Source organism: Acinonyx jubatus, chromosome D2, assembly GCF_027475565.1.
Source record: "Acinonyx jubatus isolate Ajub_Pintada_27869175 chromosome D2, VMU_Ajub_asm_v1.0, whole genome shotgun sequence".
NCBI classification, from domain to species: domain Eukaryota; kingdom Metazoa; phylum Chordata; class Mammalia; order Carnivora; family Felidae; genus Acinonyx; species Acinonyx jubatus.
This window is the reverse complement of record NC_069393.1, coordinates 66,575,202-66,602,251: the sequence shown is the minus strand read 5'-3', so window position 1 is coordinate 66,602,251 and position 27,050 is coordinate 66,575,202. Positions and strand designations below refer to the sequence as shown.

General features: G+C 37.8%; 3 protein-coding genes across 12 annotated transcripts in view; 1 reads left to right on the top strand and 2 right to left on the bottom strand.

Annotated features, from left to right (window-relative positions):
- Positions 1-14,572, bottom strand: part of SHOC2 (SHOC2 leucine rich repeat scaffold protein) — a 108,191-nt gene extending 93,619 nt beyond the window's left edge. For 2 of the 6 annotated variants that reach the window (XM_053207254.1, XM_053207252.1), the window contains exon 1: positions 1,866-2,412. The gene's annotated coding sequence lies outside the window, so the exon portion shown is untranslated. Of the gene's footprint in view, positions 1-1,865; positions 2,413-13,726; positions 13,823-14,434 lie in introns of those variants that run through there. The other 4 variants (XM_027063049.2, XM_053207253.1, XM_015082948.3 and 1 more) reach the window with 4 other exon arrangements.
- BBIP1 (BBSome interacting protein 1) lies at positions 14,201-26,120 on the top strand. Of its 3 annotated transcripts, none has more exons than XM_015082950.3 (3): positions 14,201-14,332; positions 23,276-23,353; positions 24,047-26,120. In XM_015082950.3, exons 2-3 carry the CDS (start codon positions 23,308-23,310, stop codon positions 24,211-24,213), a joined length of 213 nt encoding a protein of 70 aa, XP_014938436.1. In that variant the 5' UTR covers positions 14,201-14,332; positions 23,276-23,307; the 3' UTR covers positions 24,214-26,120. The 3 variants fall into 3 exon arrangements, with proteins under 3 accessions (XP_014938436.1, XP_026918854.1, XP_053063230.1); XM_027063053.2 differs by lacking the exon at positions 14,201-14,332 and adding an exon at positions 14,563-14,581; XM_053207255.1 differs by lacking the exon at positions 14,201-14,332 and adding an exon at positions 15,683-15,701.
- Positions 25,871-27,050, bottom strand: part of PDCD4 (programmed cell death 4) — a 28,821-nt gene continuing 27,641 nt past the window's right edge. For all 3 annotated transcript variants that reach the window (XM_015082964.3, XM_027063046.2, XM_027063047.2), the window contains one exon: positions 25,871-26,629. In XM_015082964.3, the coding sequence (XP_014938450.1) occupies positions 26,569-26,629 (61 nt within the window). In that variant the 3' untranslated portion in view covers positions 25,871-26,568. The remainder of the gene's footprint in view (positions 26,630-27,050) is intronic.

The following is a 27,050-nucleotide window of genomic DNA, read 5'->3' as shown; positions in this document are numbered from 1 at the left end:
AAATCAACTAGTGTTGAGTAGAAGCTATGCCCTCCAAGTACTCTCCAACCCAACCACCTCATATATTCTCCCTACTGTGTTCCCTCATTTATGTTACCTGCCTGGTTTCCTGCAGGAATTTAAGTTTAGGACCTGATCTCTATGCAGTTATTTGGTTATATACTAGTTATCAGGATTCTTTGTATGAAGGATATTAATACCTTTTCTTACATATTTATGTCATACCTATTTCCTCTCTGTGGACAGCCTTTAACTTAATCACAGCATTCATAAATATATATAAAATCCTAAAAGTCTACAACATCCATCAAATGACAACAATATTTATCCTTGGGGGTTAGGATGGTTTTCAATCTCTGTATTATTTTTTAAATGCATAAAATAAGCATTGATTCCTCTTATAATCAGGGAAGGAAAAAAAACTATTTTCCTTTTTTTTTTCTTAATGTTTATTCATTTTTGAGAGTGAATGCAGGGGAGGGGGCAGAGAGATAAGGAGACAGAGAATTCCAAGCAGGCTCTGCACCGTCAGCACAGAGCCTGATGCAGGGCTTGAATCCATGAACCATGAGATCATGACTTGAGCTGAAGTCAGAAGCTTACCTGACTGAGCCACGCAGGCACCCCCCCCCCCAAAAAGCTATTATCATTTTGAAACAGAAAAATTCTAACAGTGATAGTTTGGTTATGTTGACTTTAAACTGACAAAGGATAAAGCTAATTAAAAAATTACTTATTAAAAAAGACAATGTATAATACAAGAGGAGCTCACCATAATAATCAAAGCTCATAAATCTTAATCCAAGATAACCCACCTATGAAGAACTAATATATCCAGCACTTCAGATTTGAATTATATTTACAATTTGTTTTTACAAAAGCTAGTCAAAAGACCATGGACTGATCTGATTCACACTGAAATTATAAACAAAGTTTTTGGATACCTGGTGCTTCAGAAAAAAATTTTTTTCCTCCAACTATAAATACAAAAACTTTATTTTCATTCAGACATTTAATACATATTAAGTAGCATGCACTGTGCAAGATGCTAAGTATGCAACAAGGTGGCATGGTACTTGCCTGTAAGCTTACAAACTAGTGGAAAAGGCAAGAACATAGTGTGGTAAGAGGTGCTGAAGCACAAAGAGAAAGCACTTAAAAACCAGTGTTGGAGCTTAGAGAAATAAGGAAAGGCTTTTTTTTTTTTTTTAATTAATTTCTTTTGAGAGAGAGCACAAACGAGTAGGGGCAGAGAGAAAGGGAGAAAGACAATCCCAAGCAGGATCCATCCTGTCAGTGCAGAGCTCAAAGAGAGGGGCTCAAACTCACAAACCCACAAATGTAATATCATGACGTGAGTCGAAACCTAGTACATGTCCGACTGAGCCACCCAGTCGCCCATAAGGAAAAGCTTCTTAAACAGATAACATCTAAGGAGAAACCAACTAAGAAGGGTGGAAGGGGACTAGGAATCTTGCAGTCACCCTGACTCCTCTCAGCTCAACTCTCACTCACATCCTAACAATCACCAACTCCTATCTATCCATTGTAAAATGTCTGACTCTTCAACTTCTCTTCATTCTCACTGCCACTACCTTGCTCCAGGGCATACTAAATTCTCTCCTCTAACATCTCTGTAACTGATCTCACCACATCCACACCACCCCCATCCTGCTCCTAACCAAATCACTACACTGTAATTACAGTCATCTTTCAAATACTCAAATCTAATCAGCTTACTGTCCAACTTAAAACACTTGGGGAATAGTGGATGACCCCCACAAACCTAACCTTCAGGATAAAATCCAAAATTCTTACCAAGCCTTTCAAGACCTGGCCCCTGCTACAACTCCAGTATTTCCCACCTTGCATTCAGGTCACATGAACTTCTTTCAGATCCCATATCAGGTCCTGCTACCTCCTGTCCCCAGGACTTGTACGCAAGCGATTGTTTCCTCCTGTCAGAAACACAGGTTTACAGTTCACTGAGCTAAGTCTCCTGTAGTCTACAGATTTCAGCTCAGAGGTCAGGGAAGACTTTTGTGATCACTCAAAAGCCTTTCTGAATAGACCGCCCTCCAAGCTCCCACTTAAACTTCCCATCAGGACATTTATCACACTTTATAAGTGCCAGGTTAGTTGTCTTGACTCTCTCATTTAAAGTGGGAAAATAGGGATACCTTTGCCTTTTTCACAGTCATATCCTAGTACTGTACTTAGAAACCATACTTACCATACATAGCAGTTATATTTACTGAAATAATTATAAATATTTGTTAACTTAGCTTTATCTCCCCTAGTAGACAGTAGGCACCTTACACAAAGAAGCAATTTTTACTCAACAAAGCAATAACCTCAAAGATACCATGAACTTTTTATTAAGTACACAGTAAGTGCTCCGTGAACACTTGTTGAATAAAGACAGTCAGGGCGCCTGGGTGGCGCAGTCGGTTAAGCGTCCGACTTCAGCCAGGTCACGATCTCGCGGTCCGTGAGTTCAAGCCCCGCGTCGGGCTCTGGGCTGATGGCTCAGAGCCTGGAGCCTGTTTCCGATTCTGTGTCTCCCTCTCTCTCTGCCCACCCGTTCATGCTCTGTCTCTCTCTGTCCCAAAAATAAATAAACGTTGAAAAAAAAATTAAAAAAAAAAAAAAAAAGACAGTCAACCAATAAGGACAAAAACTTTGTCCCATGCATAGTTTCCCTATACTTTACTTAAAATTAACTCTAAGTCACTCAGATTTTGATATGAATACCTAAAAATGACAAGATTTCAATTGTATTTTCTCTTGTTTATAAAGATCTGAAATGTTCTTTATTCTTTTAAGTAGTTTAAAGGACAAAAATAAAACGTTTCCCCCTCCGAATCACATAAACCTATATATTTTTTGTAGTTCAAAAGTGTAAAACAGAAATCTTGAAAACTAGAAGACCCAAAACTGAAAAAGCACCCAAAATTAACATGCTCAAAGGAATGTTATTGTTCAGACAGAAATGGAAAAAATACATTAAGTAGCATGAATGAACCAGAAGTAAAGGTAGTTTTCATGGAGGCTAATAAGTCTGTGACAAAATACAACACTCTAGCCCATGCTAATTAGAATTATGTCAAGACTACAGAACTTCTAGCACCTTCAAATTCATTCATTCAACTTTTTTTTCCTTTTGCTGAGGAGGCAAGATGAAAACTGTTTGGACTGGCAGGGAGAGATAGGGCTAATTTATATAAATACATGAGAGTTTTTAGGAAAATCTGCATTTTTTTTTCTTATGGAAAAGCCTAAGATTATGAAATTCTGATTCTGTGCAGTTTTAAGCAAAGAACTGAAAATTCCTATTTATCCAACCCACAACATAAGCCATAATTGGAATTACAGCTCTCTGGGACAACACTTCGACTCACCAGATAGAAAAACTGCAGGATCCTCCAACAAAGCCTCAAAATAAAAGGCAGGGGTGGGGCAGGAGGGATTTAAATGTCTCAATGGAAGATATAATGGTAAACATCAAATATCTTGATCATTCTCTGAAAATTCTTATGCCACCCAAACAACTCTCCCCAAAAGACTGACCTGTCAATGTTTGCTTAAACTGCTTTTTCTACCAAGAAACTCAAAACATGTCACACAAAACCTAAGTATTCCCAAAATATGTTACTTTTCATTTACTATGCACCAACAGACAATAAAGAAAAAGATGATTACCTAATTATCAGTGTAAAACAACAAAGAAAAAATGTAACTGCTATCTTAGTTTATATGCACTAAGATGAATATTATATTCAATAAAGTATTTTCAACTTAAAAAACAAATGCTTTTCAGCATTATGTAAGCTAAAATTAAGTTAACTATATCTAAATGCTTCATTTTTATATGTATAAACCCACGTATTCCTTCACTAGGTGTTATCTGATTTTAAATCCTTTCTATTACTCATTCTATAAATTATCCACCAGAAACAGTCAGAAAACATGTGAACAAATATAATGTTATACACAGCAACATTAGAAGCTATGTGGCCTCCAGGTAGGTATCTTACATTTAAGAATCAGTATTTGTCAAGTTGCCATTATTAGGGATGCCTGGCTGGCTTAGTTGGTAGGGCATTCGACTCCATCTCAGGGTCAATGAGTTTGTCAAGCCCCACACTGGGTGTGGAACCTACTTAAAAAAATATGTATAATAGGGGCACCTAGGTGTCTCAGTCACTTAAGCATCCAACTTCTGCTTGGTTCATGATCTCACAGTTTGTGTGTGAGTATGGGTCCACATCGAGCTCTCTACTGTCAGACCAGAGCCTGCTTCGGATACTCTGTTTCCCCCTCTCTCTTCCCCTACCCCACTTTTTCATGCGCTCTCTCTCAAAAACTAAACAAACATTTAAAAAATAAATAACATTATAAAGCAAATATCCTTTCTCACATTTATACAGTCCATTTTTGACACTATTTAGATGAAGACCAGATGCTCAACTAACCATTTTATTTATCTACCTGTCCTGGTAGTTAAAATAGGATTTGCAGAATGCATTTTGGGCTTCAAAAATATAATCTCATTATCTCTGTATTATATTTGTCAAAAATATCCCAAAACAAAAAGATTTGTCAAACAAGATCAAAAGAAATATACTGAGCAGCCAAGTCCAGTTTAACTTAAGGTTAATAAAGAATTTCTCTCATCAGAACCATCCAAAATATTCAAAGGCAGCCCTTGCTTACATTTTTGAATATACATAAAAGGACATTATTTTTGTAAGTTAACACATTAAACCCAACCAATTCCCAGCTGGTGTGTACTATCTACCATCTTGTGACTATAATCCCAAAATTATTCTCACATAGTTTACACAAGTTTTGACATTAAAAATTCTTACACCACAAAGATGTAAATCATTTAGTAATTTGCAGGTAGCGATAGGATATTTAAATCATGCCAGAAAGAAAACACATTATTTGGCAATAGTTAATTTTAATTACCCTTGAAAGCAATGCAATTATTATCAAATTGTTAATTATAAAAACTGGACAATGGTATAATCAGGAAAGAGAGGAGCTAATTAACAAATTATTTTTAGCACATGAATCTACCTACCATTTGTGGATTATCAATTTTCAAAGAATCTGAACATAATAAAGTATAGCAAAACTTCAATTTTATTATTTTCAACTTTCTTTGATGAAACAGAAATCTTCAAGATCTTGCCACAGGATCATGATTATCAATTATTACACACACACACACACACAAATACACACACACGCGCGAGAATGTCAGATAAAATGGAGTTTCAGTAGAGAGAAGCGAGTAAGTTCATTATATTTTTGTATATAATTAGTTATGCATTAAGGCATTACTGACAGAGCTAACTCTGCAAGAATTACATAGGTGACTTTAAAAGAAACTTATTCTTTCCTTTTCTGTATCATAAAAATCTTTAAAACTGAAACATTTTAACTCTAATATACACCTGCATATTACAATTCCTGCTGATCAACTCAGTCCCTTTAACAAAATAAGATGGCAAAGAAATGTTTTACCAAACGCCTTTAGGACCATACTTTCCTGAACAATGAATAAGAACTAGTAGATTTCATTCTTTACAGGCAGGTGCTAATCAGTTTCAGTGTCTGGTTCTCACAGGCTGACATAATGCCGCAATCTTTCCGTTGCACAACATTCTGGGGGAAATGTTTAGGATTATTTCCACTGAAATTTTTAAGCCCTGTACACAAGCATCATGGAAATGTTTAAATCAGAGCTATCAAACCTAAATAAAAATTTTAATTCAACTTTTGTTTTAAAAATAGTGACCCCATTTTTTAAAAAGTCATTTTTCTCAAGCCTGAAAACAATTCTTGCTTTTCCTGCCTTTTTTGCAGCGTAAAACATCACCACCTGATGTATGTCATTCAATCACTAATTAGCACTATATTTGATCATCGTTAGCTCCTTAGTACTCAACAAAAAACCTGACAGCCTCACATGTTTTGGAGACTTCAATACAATTTGTTCTTGTCCCAAATACTCATGTTCTGTGTGTACTACTATAAGCCATTATATAACAGGGGGTGGGGAAAATTAAAAAATACTGCAGCACTACAAGCCATTTAGCATGCTGAGTTCTCACAGTTGCTTAGTGGGTGTTCTGAAACTAGGCCATATTTCTAGTATTAAGAATTTCAAATCACTACTTCCAGATACAGAAATAAATGTCTTCAAGATTAAATCATAAACCTTACTATTTTCAGCTGCCTAGTATATAAGTATCCTATTTCTATGAGTTTAAAATGGTAATTAACACATGGTAGATAAACCAACATTTGTTTTAGTAACAAGAAATAACTAGCTTTTCTACCTATCCTTATAAAGTCCTAGAATGCAACAGATTACAATATTAAGATAAAGTGCAGTATGTCTGAATAAGAACTAAAGCCCTTAGGTGAAATTTTGAATACTTTATCCCATATAAAGTAAAACTGAATTAAATACAATCTATTTCAGGTCACCCAATCTGTTAGATTCCACATACTTCTAGCAAAGAAATAATTATAACCCCCAACCTAATTTTTCCAGTCCAGGTTGCCAAGAAACACAATACATAGATAGATAGATAGATAGATAGATCGATCGATCGATCTTACTCTCTTTAACAAAAGTTGCAGAAATATTTATGTCATTTTGTCACATCACTGCAACAGGTAGGTTTTTATTCAAAACTAATTAACAAAAACATGTTACCCAATTTTACATATTTCATAGCTAAGCTAACAAAGAAACATGGTCAGTATAAAAACTACATCTACAAATTGTAAGGCAATAATACTATACTGCAGTGATTCAGTATTTTCAGATAATTATTTGTTTCAACTTATTATTCAGTACTTATGGTGCCTACTATGTTTTCCCCTCATTAAGCAAATATTTCCAACAAAAGCTTGACACTGAAATTTTTAATTACATCATTTTAGATATAAAACTTTTCCCAAATACAACACATGGTCCTGTGTAATTTTTTTTTTTTCATTTTGAGAGAGAGAGCACAAGCAAGGGAGGGACAGAGAAAGAGGGAGAGAGAATGGCTCCACACTGTCAATGAAGAGCCCAACGTGGCGCTTGAACCCACAAACCATGAGATTACGACCTGAGCCGAAATCAAGAGTCAGATGCTTAACTGACTGAGCCACCCAGGCGCCCCTGTCCTGTGTTTTAACAAAATTTACTAACAGCAATTAATTTCTTCTTCTATCAGCATTACTGCTATACTGTTCCACATATAAAACAAATGGGGTCTTGAAAGATCTAAATATGTTTATCACAAGATGAAGTTGCCTTAAACTGTCATATAAAAAAAATGTCTTGTATCTGATTTTTAAGTGTTTCCCCTCTGCTCTTATTTTCAACTCTTATGGCCTCTAGGAGATGTTCCAGTCCTATTTACATTTGGTTACTAAACTTTCTTAATTGTACACTGAGTAAAAAAGCCTTCAATTAAGGCCTGAGGAAATCTAAGAGCAGAAAATATGCTGAAGAACAGAAGACTATGACATCTCTTTGTCCTTTTTAGTGGTCTGTTTTGGGGCTCAATACTTAGTTTCAGTAATTTTTTTTTATTAGGAGCCTACAAAGTTATACACTGTACATATACTACAGAAATGGTAGTAAAGAAGCCAGACACACCTGATGCTATCATGAAACTTACAGTCTGCAAAAAAGACAGATATTACACACATCATCACAAAATATTAAAAGAAAAAAAGAGGAAGTGCAGGTGTTAAGGGACCCTAGAACAGCAGAACCTAAGGATCAAAGAAGACCTCCCAAACGACATGATATTGAGGCCAGAAGGGGGATTAGGTTCACCAGGTAAAGAATGTTTGGGGTTGTATCCAAGGAGATGATACCAGAAAGTTTTAGTTTCCTAATAAATAACCTTGAGGTAAATGTGAGGATATAAAATTTATACTGTAATTGCTAAAATGTGAAAATTTTACAAAGGAATTTTTCAAGTTTGAATAATGAAAATAACTGGAGGGGTTCCTGGGTGGCTCAGTTGGGTTAAGCATCTGACTTCGGCTCAGGTCAAGATCTCAAGGTTCGTGAGTTCAAGTTCTAGACCAGGCTCTCCAGTGACAGCATGGAGCCTGTTTCAGATTCTGTCTCTCTCTCTGCTCCCCATTCCCACAAATTCATGCTCTCTGTCTCTCTTAAAAATAAATAAGACAAAACAAAACAAAAAACACAAGTGGAAGGATCAAAAGCAACAACAAAAAACAGTATGAGAATGTTTTAAAATGAGAAACTATGGCACTCTGGAGGGAACAGAGTTTGGAATGGCAAAAAAAAAAAAAAAAGCCCTCAAAGGAGTATTAAATCATACTATAGGAAAAATTATTAATATTCAAGTTCAGAGAATTCTTAATTCAAATAAGCCATACAAAGACTTCTACCAGGACATAACTGCTGATTATACAGTCTGACTTACCTAAAGGAAAGAGTGGCACTTTGAAATAAGTATGGAAGAAAATGACTTTTAATGTTTTCAGAAGAGTCAATTTTATTTTTTTAAGTTTATTTACTTCTGTAATCTCTGTACCCAACGTGGGGCTCGAACTCACAACCCTCAGATCAAAACTCATATGCTCTTCCAACTGAGCCAGCCAGGCTCCCCCAGAAGAATAACTTTAAATGCACAGTAGAAACTTACCATGAGTTCTAAGAAGGCTCATAAATATTACTTTTAACATGATGCATAAATGCTGAGAAAAGATACTTAAATGTGATTCTGAAACACAACTATTCAAGTTCTAAACCTGGGAGATTATTCCACATCAGGCTGATATGTTCTTCCTGTATTTAATTAAAATATTAATGGAAAGTACTTAGTTAAAAGTTTTAAATAATAATTTGAAGCAGATCCCTAACATTCATGCAGATCCACAGTCCAAGGCCCAAACTAAATTAGGAACACAAGAAATAACAATCTCTAAAAGTACAGGCTTTAATGAATGCCTACTCGATCACCTAAAATACTAGGTCTTACATAGAATCCAAATTGCTATTCACCTGCAATTCTCCAAATGGACCTTACCATGTCTAACATCTACGCTTTTCTATCCACTACCTATCCTACTTAGCCCTCAAGAGTTAAGTTCAAGTCCTATCTTCCAGCAAGCATTGCTGGTTACACATGCATTCTGTGCCTTAACTCAGCTCAGTTCTCCAGCATATACCGCTATCAAAGCACTTGTCACATTGTAAAGCAATTAACTACTGACTTGTACAGTTTAACTTGTACAGTAAACTTTAGTTAAGTTTAGTGAACTTACTAAAAGCAGGAAACATAGTATATTTAACTATGTATCCTCAGAGTCTGCGACATACATAGCACTCATTAGAAAGTCTATGACATTATGAATATTAAGCTCATAGTAAGAAATATTTATAGAACAAAATTTTAAAGTTAAAGACTATTTACAAAACTGTGAAAGTCCCTGAAAGCAGGAAGGAGTGTTATACAACACAAAACCTGAAACTCAGAAAGTGCAAATTTAACTGATAATATCTAGAATTTGGAGTTAATTTCATCAGTGTCAAAACAGGTAATTTCCACTTTACCTCCAAAATATTTGAAAAACCAAAAGAAAAAAAGATTTATCTTTGTAAGTTGTGAAATTAATTAATTAAAACTGTAGGATTTACAAATAGTATTTGAGGGCAAATAAAGTGCTTAAACTGTGAGCGCTCACCATGCTATAAACATTAGAAGACAGGCCAAAATACTTCATAAAAAGTCTTTCAGGTTCATTTCACATAGGGACCAATTATACTCACGTTTAAGGTCTCCTTTAATGTTTTAACTTCAAGCAGTATGTTCATTCTTTCCGATAAAAGAACCCTTACCTTTTACAGCATGAACTACTTTTTGCAATCAGTTCTGATCTTTAAAGAAGAGGAATGAGATTTATCATGTGAAATCTAATTAGTTCTTTTAAATCTTGATAGTGGAAACTTCATACTTTCGGAGAAAGCATATGTTACCAACATTTCAAAAGCTAAAGAGCTCTTTGTAATTAGAATATTCTTTTCATGTGTTAGAACTCTGATTTGCAGAATTAAAGATCCTGTACTAAAAAAGTTGGGAACCAGGGGAAAATACCAAAGAATGAAAGTTTGTTTACCTCAAAAATAATGCAATTACATATTTTAGAACATAAATCAGCTTTTCCCACTTATGTGTGTTCCTTTCAACCTGCACTGACTGCAATTACATTTCAGAACACTCTATAAAAAAGTTCAAGCATTCCATAGGTCACCTTGTGACTTAGAAATTTTTCAGATTTTAAAAGTCCATGTAAACAAGAGAGCTACAAAATTACAAAATTTTAACTGTTATATTATCGGAGAAAAAATGTTCAGAAAGATTTATATGGCATCACTTTGACGTGGTATAACCAGTAAATAAAACAAAATTCAGAAGACAGGGATAGCAATTTTTAATAATTTAGTCTATGAAAGATTTAGCTTTAAATTATAATATGCCAATGCATAATATATAATGCATGAAGTGTAAGTCAAACAATAAGCAAAAACAGAAACTAATTTAATATTTGCAGTACTAATTTCTCAAGCACCATGTGAAAATACTTAATGTATCCTTCTGCTAAATTACAGCTAATTTCTATCTAATTTATCTACAACAAAATATTTATCAATTCCCTGTTAGTCTTATTAGGAAAAGTCAAAGTGTTTATTCTATATCTAAATTTCCTCTCCTGATACTTTATAAACTAATTCAAGAACACTTCCACCTAGGCCAAAATATAAACCTCAGAACTCACTGAAGGATTTGTAGGTCAACCTGTTTGGTGGTTTTACTGTGTTGTTTTGTTTTGTTTTGTTTTTTGGTGGGGTGGGGGGGGGAGGAATAGCTGGTCTTGTTTTGGTTTTTTTGGTTATAAGCATAGATTTTATGTTTTCATACATGAATAGTACATAAATGATACATGAATATAGTAAACTGAATTCTAAAGATATATTCTTTCAACCTCCAAAAAATATTCATCCTTTTATCTGCAAATACAGGTTCAGGTATATTTTACATCAAAACCATAAGAGTTCATTTTTATATTTAAATATCTTACTAGAAAAAATCTATAAATTGTTTAAAGAACACAAATTTACAGAAATATTAAATTACACAACAAATATTGATAATCCAGCATATTTTCAAAACAAGTATGACTGCCTGTATAACAAAGAAATTCAATTTTATTTACCTTTCCCCACATGGGTAAGGCAAGTCAAAAAATGCACCAACAGAGGGGTGCCTGGTTGGCTCAGTCACAAAAGCATGTGATTCCTGATCCTGGGTTTGTGAGTTCAAGGCCCACGCTGGGTGTAAAGATTATTAAAAAAATAAACTTTAAAAAAAAATATATATATATATAGCATATATCAGAAGCTATTCAGGAGGCATCTTTGGGAGAATTCCACATAGAATTCCAATTTATATTTCTCTAAACATGGGACAAGCCCTGTCCCAAGTCACTAAAGAAATAGTAAAACTTAAAAGGCATAATTCCAGCAAATATAACAGAAGAATGTGTAATTTTGGTGTTCCTTTTGAAAAGTGAAATGTTTCAAATTTCTGACACAAAGTTCACAAATTGTATGAGTCTGGCTACAATTATCACAACACAGCTCTAATCAACTTTCTGAATATCATTTTAAAACTTTTAAAAAACCCAGCTGCAAGCTATTAATGTATCTCTTAATATCACTCTTTAATCCGTAACAATTTAAAACAAGAGAAAAACACTTGAAAACTGTATTAACAATGAGAGATCACTAAACAAATGCCAACCTACGATAAACGTAGTTGTTTCTTCAAAAACTAAAACACAAGATTACAGTAGTAATCTTAGAAATAGGCCAGATCCATCCCTCAAAACTAGCATTTCAAAAATAGTTTGTTAGCTTTATATATTTAAGCCATTTGAAAGTTACAAATCTTAAAGCCTTTATTTACTTGTCTAAGAGCTATTTTTCAAATGTATATTCATAATTAAGTAACAAGTTTCGTAGTGTACCTTATGTCCAAATAAATACTTAAAAGATTTATCCTATTCAGTAGAAATGCCATAGGTAGGGAAGGGTCATATACATGTTATTCCTAAAAATTCTTGTCACTGTCACACAGAAAAACAACATTTGGCAAACTCAAAGTATAAATGTAAGCTTACTTAATATTACAAATTGTACCCAAGAGCTAAGTTTCTTCAAATAATGTTAACAGTTATAAGGGCTATGGCATCGAAGGATGAGGGTAGAAATTAGTACACTAATAAACTGACGTCTTTAAATAAGACAATTTGTTAATGCTGCATTCAAATACAAAAATGCTTGGATACACAAGTATGCCCTAGAATTCTGACAAACAAGAAATTTTAGATCCAGGAATCGCGCCGAGTAGATACTAGAAGCTGACATTTATGAAGAAGTGTACAAAATTGCACAAGTGAAAGCTTAGAGATAGACTGTTGGTAGTTATCATGATGGAAGCGAATACTATACAGTACACGTCTGCAACCCAATTTTGCTTCAGCATCCCCAGAGACTTAAAAAACATTTCTTTGGGTAGGTTGCAAAACATCGCTTCCTCTTTTATTCTCATCACCCCCATTACGATACAAAGCAACAGACAAAATCAAATCACCCACCAACTGTAAGTACTGAAAGCTTAAAAACTCTCACAAAAGCATCTTTCCAACTCCCGAATCGGTATTCATTCCACCTGTTTGTAAATCCATACAAACACAACAACACAAAACCTCTACTGATTTAAAAAAGGGGGGAGGGGGCAATTAATGGTTTGAAGTCATTCTTCTACCTAGGCATGGGGCGGGGGAGGGGGAAGGTACAAAACAATGGATACTGAGGGGCTGGGGAAAAACCTTTTGGCCCAGAAGCCTTCGGCGTTAAGAGCGGGGGGGGGGGGGGGGGGGGGGAGGGGGGGAGAAAAGAGGAGGAGATAAGAGTACTTTTCCTCTATCCCTAAAAGCTACGGCGGAAAGAGGTTGCCACCAGGCAAGTCCAACAGGGCGGTCTTGGATGCCTACAACTCGCCTCACCAGGCAACATACCCAAAGCCAACTCACCACTCTTCACCGAAAGAAGACGGGGAGAGAGTGGTGGGCTTTGAGTAGGGGGCGAGGAAATACCCCACCCCGCACCACCAGCGCTGCGCCAGGGCCCCCCACCAACGACTAACAGCCCCCGGACGCCCACGGGGCGCCCAAGCAGCCTGGGCCAGGTGCCCGGGGAGCAGAGTGGAGCCGGGCCGTCCACCGGGCGCCCCCGGCCCCGCGCCCTCGCACCGGCTCGCCCTCGCCCGGGCGCTGCCCCGGCGGCCCGCCACCACCGCAGGCCCAGCCCCGGCCGCTGTCAGAGCCGACCGGCTCGGTCTCGGCGCCCAGCTGCGGGGCACCGCACAAGAGCCGGCTCCGAGGGCCCAGCCCTCCCTGCGACAGCACCCAGGAAAGCGGCGGCGGCCGCGGCGCCTCCCAGGGCCCCAGCCCCTCGGGCCTCGCCCCGGCCCCGCCGGCTCTAGCCCCTCAGGGCGCGCGGGGCCTCCCTCTACCGACAGCCACCCGACCGCCCGACGGGTAAGAAGGAAGGCAGGAAGAACCGACCGACAAACGCCCTCCCGCCTCAGCAGCCCCGGGTTACCGTCAGGAGCCCCAACTCCGCCATCCTCTTCGCTCGCCCTCCTTCCTCCTCCTCCTTAGAAGCGACGCTGCCCAACCGCCGCCCCCCGCCCGCCCCTCCCCCACTCGCCCCGCCCCGCCTGCCCCTCCACACACTCTCGCTCCTACCGCCCCGCCCCACCCCTCCGGCTCAGGCCCGTCACTCGCTGGGAGAAAAACAGGCGGGGCCAGGGCAATCGACACTACCCAATCACAGTGAGGCACTGGCGCCAACGACGCTGTCCAATCGGAGTGAGGCATTGGCGCCAGCTTCCCTCGCTCCGCCCTTTTCCTTTCCTCAGCTGCTCTAGGCCCTCTCTCCCGCCCACTGGGCGCCGCTGGCAAGCCGGGCCACAGAGTAAGCCTCCGGCTGGGTAGAGTGACAACTCGCAAACGGAAGTGACTGTTGACGCTAAGGCAGCCATAACTGCTAATGGCAAAGGGAGTTTCCTGGCCTCGCGTCTCCAGTGTGACGTAGTTTTCCCTTCGTCCAATCTCACCGTTGCCCTGGGCAACAATCGGGCGGTCTGGGAAGAGAGGCGTCTGTAAGTAGGCCCGAAAAAGGACCAAAGGTGACCAGTCATCCCAGGTTAGACAACTTAATTCATATTCGGAACCGCCTGCCCGGGTTGGGGGAGAGGAAGGAGCAGGTTTCCTGGCCCTTATTTTGCTGGGACCTCTAATCACTTACCTAGGTGGACAAAAGGTTAGGGTTCCGAAAATCCCTGTCCCGCCCGGAAGTTGCATTTGGCACTTCTGAATGGGGTCATGGCGGAAGGGTGGGAGTAGCCCCCGGCACCCCAGGGAGTGCCCATTTCCACTGGAGCCGCCAAGTGAGGTGAGGATCCGATCTGCCCTGTTCCGTGAGGACGGCCCAAGTTAGACGGCCCAAGCTAGACGTCCCGCGGGAGACGGAGAGCCGGGGAGGTGAGGGGAGCTCACAGCCGCTTCCGCTGGAGGAAGGTTTTCTTTCCGGGCTGGCCTGACGGCGGCCCGCCCTACCTCCGCCCCTCTGAGGTTCCCAGTCGGGCGAAGCCGCTCCACCATCCTCTCTAACCCAGCTGCCGCCAGCTGGGCCCGGCGGGGCCTTAGGCTCGTGCTTCGGGGCGGAGCCCCTCACTCCCGCCGCTGGAGCTCCTGACCGCGCCCCCTTAAATTCCTATTGAGTACTTCCATCCCGACCTTTGGAGGACGGAGAATTGTGGAGCTTGAGGAAAACGTTTTCCATTGCCGGCTAGAAAGGAAAAAAGGTGGTCCTCCACCACAGCGGCCACACCTCTTAAGTCTTATTTTCCCACCTCTTGTCTTCACATTTTGAATTTTCTTCCTTTTCTTTGTTTCTCCTCTTTTGTGGGTTTATAAGCATTAACTGTTCTGGGTAGAGGTATACCGTCCTAAGCCTCCATGTCTGCATTTTATTAAACAACTTACTGCTTGTGAATATTCTTAAAAATACCGTAATACTTTTACATGGTTCTTTCCAAAAGTTGTCACACCTTAACTCGTGTAGTTCCTTCTGTAGGCTTAAGTCAAGAACTGCCAGTCAGATTGGTAATGCTGGGTTGGATGCCTAAAGTTGCGGGGGGAAAAGACCAGGAGAACTTTCTCAACAAGGGTGCAGACCCACCTTCATTATTTAATCTCTTTCTACTACCTTACTACTCACGCTTTAACCAAAATGAACTACTCTGGTTTCTTCCAAGGTTAATCATTGAAGCACTAACCTTTTGTGACTGTATATTAATGTCCTAGTTACCCTTGGAGATGTTTCCAGATTCTCTCCAACAGGAAGCAACTTCCTCTGCGCTTACCTAGCACTTTCTGTACTTCTTTTAGGACAATCTCTATTTTATATAACAGCTGCTTACGTTCTTAGCTTTACTGCTGTGTTTATGTCTAAAATGGTTTTTATCAGATTCATCTGCCTATCATATTATCCTGCACATGATATTATTTTGGTAAGTACTTCCTAAAAGATTGAATATTTTTGGTGTCCTGGGGACCTAAGACACTGCCAGCTTTAGTTTATCAAATTCAGTGTGGTTCCTGTTACTCAACCTTTTCCTAGTCTTCCCCACTGAATTCCTTCCAACATGATTTCTTCCCTCGAAAAACAGAAATCATACATTAAAAAGTTGAAGGAAATACAATAAATATTCATATACCCTTTACCTAGATCCAACAGTTGTTAAATTCTGCTATATTTATTTCATTCCTTCTCACACTTTTTTCATTGTAGTTGAACTATTTGGAAATAGGTTACCGACCTATTGTTAAGCAGGCACCTCTAAAATTTCCAAAATGTATTTCCCTAAGGATTATAAAGTTCTGCAAAACACAGTATCATTATCACAACAAAGGAAATTGTTCTGTAATATTTAAAATCTAGTCTGTATGTACATTGTCCCATTTGACCTAAGAATATTTTGTATATCTCTACCCCTGCTCCTCCAACAAAATTCAGAATCCAGTCAAGGTTTATGTATTGTGCTTGGGTATTGTAACTTTTAGCCTTAATTGAGAACAACTCCCCTATCTTTTTTTCTCCTGTGATGTTGGCATTTTATCTATTTTTTTTTAACGTTTATTCACCTTTGAGACAGAGACAGAGCGTGAATAGGGGAGGAGCAGAGAGAGAGGGAGACACAGAATGTGAAACAGGCTCAGGCTCTGAGCTGTCAGCACAGAGCCCAACGTGGGGCTCGAACTCACGGACCGTGAGATCATGCCCTGAGCCAAAGTCGGACGCTTAACCAACTGAGCCACCCAGGCGCCCCAACGTTGGCATTTTAAAGAGTCCAGAGCAGAGGTCTTCTTGAATGTCTCCTTTTTTCTTATTTCTTGTAAATCAGAAACTGATCTAGAGGCTTGATTAGATTCCATTTAACATTTTTTCCCCAGAATACTTCACAGTATTCATACTTCTCCAATCATGATTAATGATTAAGTCTTCTCAAATGTGACTACATCTACCAGTGGCATGAGTGGCTAGTTAAATGCATCCCACTTCTCTGCACACACACCCTGCTATGCTGTCCTACAAAGAAGAAATTAGCATTCAATCCTCCTGTCTGTAGAGAGGAAGTGCTAGTGTCCTCGGCTGTCGACCTTTAGTAAAGTATTGCTGCTACCTTGCCTACCTACACTTGTAGCTGATGCAACATAACCTGCAACAGTGTACTGATGTCAGCATAGTTTCATGAGTTTCAACTCCTGGCACCCTGAGGACTGTTGATGAAAGATGTGTGGGCCCTGCAATTGAAATACAGATGAATCTTGATGCTATCAAAGCAGATACCAAGGCAACTGCTGGCCATCTGGTATTTTGTGTGAGTGGGATGTGTCATTTTCTATTAACTCAATAGTAGTGTCTGCTAGTGAAGTATACCATCCAAGTTCATCCAAGAAGAACAGTTCCTGTTCTTAGGCCTAGGCACATTTCAGAAGCTAAACACCGCACATTTTATTCACATGAGTCTAAATTAATTAGCCAAATTGAACATGTTGCAACATTTTCCTACCAGCAGATGCCAGATAGCAAACACAGTAGAACTATTATAGTTTCCAAATACGTGACATATGATGTTATTTGGCATCTCCAGATGAACATTATCAATCCAAACTAAGCACTCTGCTAGTATGTGGGCAGCCCTCGAGTGAGAATGAGCATTACTACTTTGTGTCTGCTAAAAAGAAAACACTTATTTTGGGGCTCCCTCTTTCACCTTCATGTTAGTTTACATTCAGAAATCTAATATGCATTTGAAAATTCATCTGTTAGTCGATCATAAGTCTTGAATAAAACAAATAAAATCTTTCATATTTTTCCTGCAATTCCTGCCACTCCATCCACAACCTGTACTAGGCAGATTGAATTTACTTAAAAAGATCTAAACTAATAAATATTCACCAAACAATATCCTCTATTGTCCTTTACAGAAACAAATTGCTTCTGGTACCTCCCTCAGTTCTCTAAGATTGTATCTTGTTTCTTAATACCTATTAATCGTAAAATAGGACAATTTGGAATATAATGTGTTATAGTGGTTCTTGTGTATTCTAATGAAGTTGTGACATCGAGTGCCTATAGCAATGAGGATGGTAAGGGAAAGGGAACAATAGGCAGAAGTGGGGGACTAGACAAGTCTCCACATTCATCTGGGACATTACTTTCCAGCCCTAGCCAAATTTTGCCATGTGGGAAGTGTTGCCAGATTTGCCAAGAGGAGCTGAAATTTGGACTTTATGTGAAGATCTTGTGATTTTTAAACATAGTTTCAAATACTTTTTAAATATTTAGCAAGCCAGCAAAACATTTAACCAGATAGGACCAAGGGCCACCAGTTGGTGACCTATGTTTCTTATATGAAAACAGGATTGGCAGTTAGGCCAGAATCTGAAAATACTTTAGAAATGTTTTTCTAAACATATTTCAGGTACATTTATTTTCTTAGGTTAGGCAACTTCCATTTGTCACATCCATCAAAAATTCAAGATAGAGTCTTATGTACACCGGGCTTCTATTCCCTATAATTTTAAAGGTTTTTACTCTTTGCCACCAACTTAAAAACTTGCCCACATTTGCTCAACCTTGAATTATATTATGAAATAGATTTGCTTTATCATATTTTTTATTATGTTCTAATGTTTATTTCGACAAGAAAACGAGTGGGGGACGGGAGAGAGAGAGAGAGAGAGAGAGAGAGAGAGAGAGAGAGAGAGAGAGAATCTTAAGCAGGCTCCACACTCAGCATGGAGCCTGACGTGGGGCTTAGTCTCAAAACTGTGAGACTGTGACCCAAGCCAAAATCAAGGGTCGGACGCTTAACCAACTGAGCCACCCAGGCGCCCCCAAAAGGTTCTTATCCACTGTAGCTCCTTCATTTAGCTGTGACTGGCATTATAGACATTGGTATGTTTGTTGAAAGGAAAAATGTGTTTGGATAGGAACATATGATCCCAAATTCCTCTTGTGTTACATTTGTTTTTCATTCTGAAAGAGTAAATTCCCTTGTCCCGAAAAGAGCATCCTTTCTACTCCAGTCTTCACTGTCCAGTGTTTACTTTTAAAGCTCTGTCCTTATTAATAGATATACAGCCATTAACTTTATTTTTTATCTTCAGTAATTATTTTGTCCATGTATAACTTATTTTGATCAATTTTTCACTAGTAATGGTAATAACTCAATCCAGAATATTTTAGTTTTTCATTTGTAAACATTTTTGTAGAGAAATATGGTAGGATAATCAATCATTAAAATATGGTTAAGCATGAACATATATTACAGTAAAATTAAGTGGAATGGTAATAGAGGTCTAGGGAGAAAAAAGATGTAAACTTTCTGACTTAAAAGTAAGTTCTTCATTCTTTTTACTAATAGAGGATAATAGCTGTCAAGTTTTTATGATATTGAGATTACGTTGGATATATTTTTAAAAGACTGATATGGAGCACCTGGGTTGCTCAGTTGGTTAAGCGTCCAACTCTTGGTTTCAGCTCAGGTCATGATGTCTTGATTTGTGAGTTTGAGCCCTGCTTGGGATTCTCTCTCCCCCACTCTGCCCCTTCCCCACGTGCTCTCTCTCTCTCTCTCTCTCTCAAAATAAATAAACTTCAAAAAATGAAACGAAAAAATAAAAGACTGATATAACAGTTATTTTTAAATATGCTGGAAATTATGTCTTTAGAACTATTTGAACTTAATAAATTTGTCAATTTAGAAATGTGTAAAGGGGTATTTAGTTTTTCTACCTAGTTTTTAAAAATCTGAGGGCACCTGGGTGGCTTAGTTAGCAAATCATCCAACTCTTGATTTCCACTCAGTCATGATCTCACGGTTGGTGAGTTCAAGCCCCTTGGTGGGCTCTGCCCTGATGGCGGAGTGCCTGCTGGGATTCTCTCTCTCTTCCCCTCTTCCCCTCCCGTCTGTGTGCTTTCTCTCTCTCTCTCTCTCTCTCTCTCTCTCTCTCTCTCTCTCTCAATATATAAACTATAAGTAAATAAACTATAAATGAATGAATAAGTGGAATAAAAATCTCTGCGTGTTAATGCAAGCATAAAATTTGAGGACCACTTACATATATTCTCTGGGTTCAGGACATTTTAGTGCTCTTGTCCAGTCCCATACACAGTTTAGTTCAAGTATCAAATTAACTCACCCCAGAAATTTTTAACTTATCCAAGTTGTAAAATTAACTTATATTATCAACATGTGTATGATTGATATAAAGTAGTAATCCTTCCTAGACTTAAGTGTCTTTCAACTCCGCCTACAGCTTTGTAAAATATTTCATGACAGATTTGGTTTCCCTCCAAGTTCTTCTGCATTAATTTTAGGCATCCAGCTCAATGGCTACGACAGGTTTGCTTACTTTGTTATGACTTTGAAATGTACTATCCATCAAAACCATTATCTCTGGGACAAATTACAAACTAAAGAAACTACGGGGGGAAAGGAAGTGATTATTTTCCAATTACCCAGACCAAGAGCTTCAAAAAATTATTGACATTCTATTCTCCAAGCATTAAAAGTTTGGGTTACATTAGTGTAAGAATTTTACTTCTGCAATTGAATGTGTTTTCTCTTAAAATATACCTTGACAAATGTATCATTTTAAAATCTGGCATAGTAGTCCATTGTATGGCTGTTACAGAATTTATTTAACCTTTGATATATTGCTGAATATTTAGATTCACCTATTGCTGAACATTTTGCTCTTCAATGCAGTGCTTTAATGAACATTCTTATTCTTATGTCTTTATACACCGGTGCATTATTTCTTTAGGGCCCATTCTAGAATGCTTGGGTCAAAGAAAATGTGCATATTTAGCTTCAGTTGATAATACAAAATATTAATAGATACTACAAAATATCTAAAAAATCTGTACCAAGAAACCCACCCACCAACAGAGAATGCCCATTTCTCTCTACCTTCTCTAACTCTGGATACTGTCAGCTTTAGATTATTTTTGCAATTTCAAAAGATCTAACACACACCAAAATGTCACATGATTTTCACTTGCTCCATGAATCCATGATCATTTTCCTACTTCAACTACAGTACCCACTTCAGCACTCCTACATCCCATTAAACTTTATTTTCTATAGCACTTACTACCTTATAGCATCCTATTTACTTACTCTAGAGTGTAAGCTCCAAAAGGTTTGAGGTTTTGTCTGTTTTGTTCACTAAAGAATAGTGCTTTGCACGTTATAGACACATATTTATTGAATTGAATTACATGGCACTTGTATGATACATGTGAATTTCTGTCATAGCTGACATGTTTCTTCTTTGACCCATTTGTCCCTAGTGGTACACACATCTTACCTCATCATAATAAGAAAGTACCTTTAGAAGCAACCACAACTCCTTAGGGCACATTACACCAGACAAAACACCCATGTTTGGCCATTAGCAGGTGAAGGAAAGAAATGTTCCTTCCTACTGTGGACTCCCTGGGCAGTTGATTATCAAGACACTGTAGCCTTGCCAGTGAGGGTCATCCAACCACCACCTTGCTTATTTTAGCCCTTCCCTTCCTGTTTCTCTCCTGCCAGTGCCTGGGGAGTGGGGGGGGGGGGGGGGGGGCGCCTAGAACAATAGCCAACCCTGGTAAAGCCAACACTCCACCCAGGCAAGTGACTGCCAGCACTGATATTCCCCACACCAGACCCAACCCACTCCCTACCAGGCTTTTGGCCCCACACCCTTTGCAGTAACAATGGCAGCTTAGTGAAACAGAACTAAGGTTTAGTAGAGCACCAAGTTTCATTGTTTTCCTCCAGCCAGATTTTGGATGTGAAAGAGGGACAGACTAGAGAGAGCAAAGGATTGTGATTGAGTTCTGAGTAGCTGAAGTTGCTACTCTATAAAACATTGAAGATTTAAGTATTCATCCACTGTTTTGCTGATAAAAAAAAAAATTGGTGATACAAAACTCTTGGCTACTGTTATTTCTTTTCACATTTATCAACATCTATAATGTTTATCCTCCCTTTTGGCAGCATGTCAGATTTGCAACAAATAAGGGCTTACTCAACATGTTCATTGTGATATTTTAGTGGAGAGGCTGTTTATTATAGCTTATAGTTCATATTCAGGCTAATCAGGGATCTGCAATGCTATTAGCTTTCAACATAACCAGGGGAAAAAAGGGAAATGATCACTAGATACCACAGCAGGCCTAACAAGAAAAGAATATGGCTGAAGAAGTTGTGCATTCTAAGGAAATTGCATATTACATTTATCTCATTCCATTTAATGAGGAGTTGCTACTTCATTCCTGGTCCATTCCCTATTTCATCTTCACTCCCAAACAGAGCAGTATAGGGGTTAAACTTTGATGACAAAGTTCTGGAAAATGTATAGAGGTTCCTTAGGAACTTTAGATGTTCCAGAATGGGAATTTGAATGAGAAAGGAGAGGCTTGGATGGAATAGGAAGCTTTCTTTACAAATGTCAAAGTTAGTAGTAGAGTGGGAATAACAGACCAGAAGCAGCTTCACTTGATTATAACTAATTTGCAGTGGGCGGTAAAGGCAGGCTCCACGCCAGCATCACCACTTTATAAATAATAAATCTTTCTTCTGTGGTAATGTTGTGAAAGGCACATGGTAAGGTTGCATCAGTATGGTGAAATATCGCAAAATGGGTGGGTCTGTCTAGAGAAGCATCTGTGTTTGTAAAAGGATCATGCTACAAATTACAATCCGGAACACCTTGAATATACAGCATAGCAGTAATCTGGAATGTAACACTGGAAACAAATGCCATCAGCCAGAGATGGCATATATGCTGGTATGTTCTTAACAAAATACTCAAGGTAAAGGTATTTGCTGGCACTTTGGCATGTAGTATCTCTGTATTAAAGGAAAGTAGTAAACTGAAAGCATACCTCACTTCTGTTCAAGAGCCAGTTTCACTCGTTTGTGTTGCCTCCTTACAAACAGGACCGGTATAGCCAATAACTGTTCCTTAGGATGCTTTTTGTCATGATAGCAAAGGGATTAAAGTAGAAGCCAGCTGTTAGCTGTTGAGAAGTGGGAACGTTAGGAAATATTTACCAACTACCTCCTCTTTTTCCTAACTACCTGCCTTACCCCACTTCCCAAATGGTAACATTTTTTTACCCCATCCACCTTCAGGGAGATGCTATCAGTGAACCAAATGGCTGCATAAAAATGCTTTTGGTTTTCCTCAGCTGGCCTCTATTAGGTAATTATGCCAAATAAATGAAGCCCTACCAATTTTTCACTACAAGGGAAAAAAACATAGAACATGTAGCCTTCCAAATTAACACCTCCACTGATTAAAGAACATTGACACACTCCAGATCCTTACATTAACTCTCTCAATCTTGTTTCAATGAAAAGACTCCTAGGAAATTAATAGGAAAATTATGCAAGGGCAGGGTAGTTCATTTTCTGTAGGAATTGTGATTTTACTTCTTAAAGTATAATGGAAATATCTCAAGCAATATGCTTTGGAAATTCATTCTTGAATGTTAACAATTGATTTCTCATTGAAGGAAAACACTTAGCTGTATCCAACAATTCAGATATGGCGGAAGTGAAGTCAATGTTCCGGGAAGTTCTTCCAAAACAAGGTATCTAAATTACAAATACTTAGGTCACAGAATATTACAGGTACCTAAAAAGTAGTAGGCACATAGGCTAAGTAGCTAAACATCTGTAACTATTTTGTGTCTTGTATGCCACATTTACCATCCACTCTTTTACAAGTATAAAGAACTCATCCACTGCTTCCCCCCCCCCCCCCCAGTAAAAGGATAACAAATGAAGCATTGTTCAACCTAGGAATCCTGTTATACTCAAATCTGCAAATTACAATATGAAATTTTCAATGAAAAAACTAGTACTGTAATTCACCATAATGTTAAATATGGTCTGGAAATGGGGAAAAAGAAACCTAAGTCAAGCAATCATTAAGAAAAGCTGACAGTTTAACATTCAGTAGTTAATATAGTAAAAGAATGGTATTAACATGAATATTAAGTATTGTTATGCACTATGTATTTCTCCTGAATCTTTTTGCACATTAAACATTTGACACAAAATGAGTCGTGTGTCTCATAGGTAGCTTGGAATTTTAGGTACCAAGTTCAAAAAGGCGTCCTTGTGAACTCCCTAGTATTAAATGTTGATATATTTGAAGTAACTGTGAAAACAAAAGATTTTCATTGATAGTGGATTAAGTCTTTAGACTTTCATTCTAGCTGCAAATCCAAACTACCAATCAACTGGGTCATCTCACTCAAATTGTTTCTTTTTAAACTTAGGGCAGCTGTCTGTGGAAGATATAACCACAATGGTGCTGTGTAAACCCAAACTTTTACCCTTAAAATCTCTGACTCTGGAAAAATTGGAGAAAATGCAGCAAGCAGCCCAGGATACAATTCGCCAACAAGAAATGGCAGAAAAGGAACAACAGCAAATAACTCACTGAATGATAATTTAGCACTTCTACAGAATACCCTACCTTAGTATTAACAATAGCTAGAAAATAATTTGCACCTGTATGCTGAGAACAGTGTGTGTTAATAAAACTGATAGTGCTTATACATAATATAAAAATACCCAAGACTAATGAAACTTGTATTGTGAATTTAGACACTGTGGTTTGTATTGAACATAAGCAATTAAAAAAACTTTGAACCCAAATTTTATGGGTTTTTTTTTTTTTTTTACCCAAGTTTTTAGAACTGTAAATTATTGTTTACCATTCCTATCAGTCTTACGGGTAAAATTCTTAGGCACAAGTGACTAAATGCAACTCTTAGGTTCACAAAATCTTTACATGTTTATTAAAAACTGAATTTGACGATACATTCTAATCTTGTACAAAGCGTTTTGGGGCTTTTACATTACCTAACTTTGAAACTCTTTTACAAATTTTGTGTTTCATGTTTAAGGCTATTTTGCCTAACCAACTGATTCTACCAGTAATGACAAAACTAAATAAATTTGAAACCCTCACTTATCCAGTAGTCCCCTGAGCTTTTTGTTTTCATAAAACGTTTTGAAGTTTATTTGTTTTAAGAGAGAATGTGCGAAAGGGGAGGAGCAGAGAGGGAGAGAGAGAATCCCAAGCAGGCTCTGCACTGCACTGCACTGTCAGCATGCAGCCTGACACAGGGCTCAAATTCACGAACCACATGAAGAGTGTTACCTGAGCAGAAATCGAGTCAGACACTTAACTAACAGTGAGCCACCTAGGTGCCCCAGTCCCGAGTTTTTAATTATACTGACTTTAAGGACTAAGAATTACCTGGCTACCTTTATCATCCAGGTATCAAACACACAATTAAAACTACAGACTTGAAAGAGCCCATGGGATAAATATCAACATTAAATTTGGAGTTTTAATTCTAAAAGGTTTAATTCTAAACCTGCAATGGGCATATTCCTAATACCTTTATAAATTCTGAATTCTTGGCTGGTTGCTACAATCAATAATAGACCATTTAAATTACCATGGACCTTGAGGCCTTGCTGAGTAATCAGGCTCTACAAAAGAGGTTAGAAATGTAATCGTTCTTTAGATAACTGCTATTTATTGGTAGCTACTATTTTCTCAAACACTGGATAAATGTAAAACTTTGAGTCACTGAAGAATTTTTTATAACACAAACATTAGCTGGTAACAGAATTAAGAATGATGAAATTTTAGAAATTTCATTGAGCTTTAGATAAGATCAGAAAATAAGTATGCGTGCATTTCCCACATATAATATTAAAAGAATTTATTTACGATTGTACTTTTGATTTAAAATTTTTTTTAATGTTTATTTTTTGAGAGAGCGTGAGCAGAGGAGGAGCAGAGAGAGAGGGAGACACAGAATCTGAAGCAGGCTCCAGGCTCTGAACTATCAGCACAGAGCCTGATGTGGGGCTCAAACCCACAAACCAGAAGATCATGACCTGAGCCAAAGTTGGATGCTTAACAGACTGAGCCACCCAGGTGCCCCAAGTACTTTTCATTTAAAAGTTTGCAAAGAACAAAGTTTAAATTCACTAGGTTCAAATATGCTCCCTTAGAGGATTTAAAATTTGCTGTGTAAAATAAAAGTTTTTAAAAAGACCTAAAATAAATGTACTCCCAATGAAGAATCAACACTGCTTCACATGTTTTATTTTGTCATACATTCTTTTAGAACCAGGTTCATTTTTCCAGTTTTGTAGAAAAATAGATGTTCCAGCCACCATTTATTTAACTGTCTAGTCTTTGAGACCAATCAATATGTTCCCTGGAAAAATGAATAAGTCTTATGACTAACTCATTTTCTTAAAATTCTTTAAGACAAAGAAATAACTTTTTTTTTTTTTTTTTTTTTTTACTCCCAAAGCACAGTATTCCAACAGCAGCAGCCAACATGGGGTTCTAGCAGCTTAACTTCACCCCCTAAATAAAGCTTTGTATAAACCAGTGATTTTACTACAAAAACACTGTCCTTGAAAGAAAGGAGTGGCAGTCAGACATCAATGCAAAACTTGGAATGATTAGGTCATAAACATGGCACTTACAAAAGGTAGCTTATGAGAATATTCCACTTAAGAAGTGGTTACTCTTCTGTCCCTCCTTTACACCCTCAAAAAAACAAAAATACGAAAGAATGAAAAAAGAAAACACTTCCTTTAAAAATTCCCCTTAAATTGTAAGTTTATAAAATTTCAGAAATGCCTTGTACCCAAAACAAGTGCTTCAAAAACAAAACAAAACAAAAAACCTGTGCTAACAACTCTTACAATTCAGATATATTTATATATTTTAGAACATCTAAGACTGTAAGAGTTCTTATATTCAGTAGCTCTCTGGTTTAAGGCGACCTCCATCTCCTTCACTTACAAAACGTTTTCTGCCCCTGTAATGAAAAGAACACAAACATGAAAATGGAGATCAATTCTATCTATAAACAAACAAACAAAAATCTTGGGTTCTTTTGGTTAGTCATTAGGTTTTGAAGGGTTCTGTTTAAAAAAAAAAGTGAGCATGCCTCTAATCCTTTTGAAAAAAGACTCTTTTCTTGCTATGTATCCTAGGAGGTAGCAAATCAAATGAACTGTTAATGTTAATCCAAGCAGTTTTTAGTTAAATAAGAGCTTAATTATTGAATAAGTTCATTGTCAAATGGAGTCATGTAAAAGAAAAGTTAAAATATAAGGCAAACATGCTTTTTGGAACTTCAATATTTACTTCTCTGAGTATTATTTGAAAGCTAAACAGTGAGACAAAGAGACACCAACATGATTTGGAATTATGCAAATTAAAGCTACAGAACCTAT

Excerpts from the sequence above, each read along its gene's own strand:
- BBIP1 (XM_015082950.3), top strand. The coding sequence starts at position 23,308 with ATGGCGGAAGTGAAGTCAATGTTCCGGGAAGTTCTTCCAAAACAAG. Across the intron at positions 23,354-24,046 it reads GGAAGTTCTTCCAAAACAAG|GGCAGCTGTCTGTGGAAGAT; the intron begins GTATCTAAATTA and ends TTTTAAACTTAG.